Source organism: Rhincodon typus, chromosome 11 (genome assembly GCF_021869965.1).
Source record: "Rhincodon typus isolate 14 chromosome 11, sRhiTyp1.1, whole genome shotgun sequence".
NCBI lineage: Eukaryota > Metazoa > Chordata > Chondrichthyes > Orectolobiformes > Rhincodontidae > Rhincodon > Rhincodon typus.
In genome coordinates, this window is record NC_063342.1 from 70081206 (window position 1) to 70083666 (window position 2461).

Sequence of the window (2461 nt, forward strand, 5' to 3'; positions counted from 1 at the left end):
TGCGACTCGCTACCTCGGGAAGGTACATGTCTAATACACGGACTGTTTTAAACTGTGGGTTTCACACAGACAGCTGGTAATTGCCCACACGGTGCATCCTAAAAATCAAAATCAAGGCAGCCTCTGTGGGAACCAGACAAATAATATCCTGTACATATTCTTCCCTAACCAACCTCTATCAAGGATGTTATGCCACACCTCTAGAACAGATGGGATTTGAACCTGTGCCTCCTATCTCAGAGGCAGGGACACTACCATTGCACCAAGCAAGTCCCTAAGCTCCCTGCTTTATAAATCTTACAGCAAATACCAAGTCCTCAATGTCATTCCCTCAGATGCCACTTACTGATTGAGTGGTTCCAGATTTGTTACATAATTAACGAAGGAGAGAGTTACCTCACAGCAGCTATTGCAGAAATGGGTCTGGTCAAAAGGCAGTCTGACTTGATTATTTCTGCAGGTAGTTTTCTGACCAATTTACAGAGATGTTGCAATGCACTGCTGCAGAAGGATGATGGCAGGGGGATCACATTGAAACTTACAGAAAACTGGGTGGCCGAGAGAGAGTGGATGTGGAGAAGGTGTTTCCACAAGAAGGAGAGACAAGGACCTGAGGACACAGCCTCAGGGTGAAGGGATGGCCCTATAGAACTGAGATGAGGAGGAATTTCTTCAGCCAGAGGCTGGTTAATCTGGGGAACTCATTGCCACAGAAGATTGTGGAAAGGCCAAGTCATGGAGTGTATTTAAGACAGAGATGGATAGATTTTTGATGAGTAGGGGATCAAGAGTCACGGGGAGAAGGCGAGAGAATGAGGTTGAGAAACACATCAGCCATGATCGATTGGTGGAGCAGACTTGATGGGCTTAATTTTGATCCTATGTATCTTATGGGACATGAACCTGGGCCTTCTGTCTCAGAGGCGGGGACACTACCACTTCACCACAAGTGCTCCTAAGCTAACTGCTTTATAGAAGTTGTAGCAAAACTTATCAAGGTTTATAAAATCACCAGGGGCAAAGATCAGACGAATGACAAGGGTGGTTTCCCTAGGATGGGGCGGGGGGTGCAGTTCAAGACGAGGGGTCATTTTTTTAAGGTGAGAACAGAAAGATTTGAAAAGGACATGAGGGGCAATTTTTTTTTTACACAGAAGGTGGTTCACATGTGGAATGAAGTGCCAGCTGAAGCGGTAGATGCGGGTACAGTTACAATGTTTGAAAGACATTTGGATAAGTACATAAATAGGAACAGCTTGGAGGGATATGGGCCAAGCGCAGGCAGGTGGGAATAGTTTAGTTTGGGATTATGGTTGGACCAAAGGGTCTGTTTTTGCACCGTGTGACTCTAAAAACCAAGTCCTCAACGTTATACCCTCAGACGCTTGTTACAACAATAACAACAGTCGAAGGAAAGCAAGTTACTTCACAGCAGACATCGCCAAAAAAATAAGTGGATCTGCTTGGATGGGGTGAGTCTTGGTTGAGTTTGTTGCAGCTGCTTTCTGAAAAAAAAAGTGTTGATGAACGGAAATGTTTCGAGGCAGCATGGGAGAACCTGGAGCTGGGCTGCTTAGAGGTAGGGGCCTGAAGTTAGTGTGCGAAAGGAGTCACACAGGGGAGGAGGGAGTCCTGTCACGGGCAGCTCGATATGGTCACGTTGATGGCGAGGCTCCCGTTGTCGGCGAAGAGTTGAGCGACGACGGTGTCGAACACCAGGCTATCGGCGGCGGTGGCGGCAGACGGGGAGACGGTGCCGGTCAGGCCGCGGGGACTGGCCTCCCAGGTCAGGCGTCGCCGCTGGCGGCTCAGAACCAGGCGGTAGGAGAACCTCTCGGCTTGCCGGGCCGTGCCCAGGAGCAGCACCAGCAGCAGAAAACAATGCCGGCCCCCGTGCTGCTCGTTCCTCTCCAGCAACACCACAAAGTGCTGGCCCAGGCAGCACTGCAGGGCTGCCCAACCGCCCGGGCCCGGGCCCTGGATGCCACTGGCCAGGAAAACGATGCTGTCCCCCCGCAGAGTGGCCACCGAGCCCAGGTCCGGCAGTGAGGCCTTCAGCGGGCCCCGGCACTCGCTGCAGCGGGGAGCGCCCAGGCACGGCCAGGAGAGCAGGCAGCCTTGGGAGGCGTCCTCCCCGCTCACCGAGAGCCAACCCGCAGCCGCCTGCCTCTGAGGTTGACGGGTCCAGCAACATGGGGAGGGGGAGGGGGAGGGGGAGGGGGAGGGAGAGGTTGGGGTAGAGAGAGAGAGAAGGTTAGTATTCTGTCAATCACAACCCCATCACAAACATAGCTCCCTGCTTGTTCTGGGAGTCAAATACCAAGCATTGGCCGCTCACTGGCACAGCTCGGTTGGCTTTGCCCCACCCCCACAACCCACCCATTTGGTAAGGCCCATGAGGCATTGACTGAAGGGGTTTCACCATCCACAGCATGATCCCATTAACAACCAACCCCACCCC

The 2461-nt window shown here is 52.4% G+C and overlaps 1 protein-coding gene across 1 annotated transcript in view; it reads right to left on the reverse strand.

The window, feature by feature from the left end:
• Nucleotides 1-1635: 1635 nt before the first annotated feature.
• Nucleotides 1636-2461, reverse strand: part of LOC125484339 (E3 ubiquitin-protein ligase SIAH2-like) — an 8275-nt gene continuing 7449 nt past the window's right edge. Inside the window, exon 3 of the mRNA XM_048602536.1 lies at nucleotides 1636-2169. Within this exon, the coding sequence (XP_048458493.1) occupies nucleotides 1636-2169 (534 nt within the window). The remainder of the gene's footprint in view (nucleotides 2170-2461) is intronic.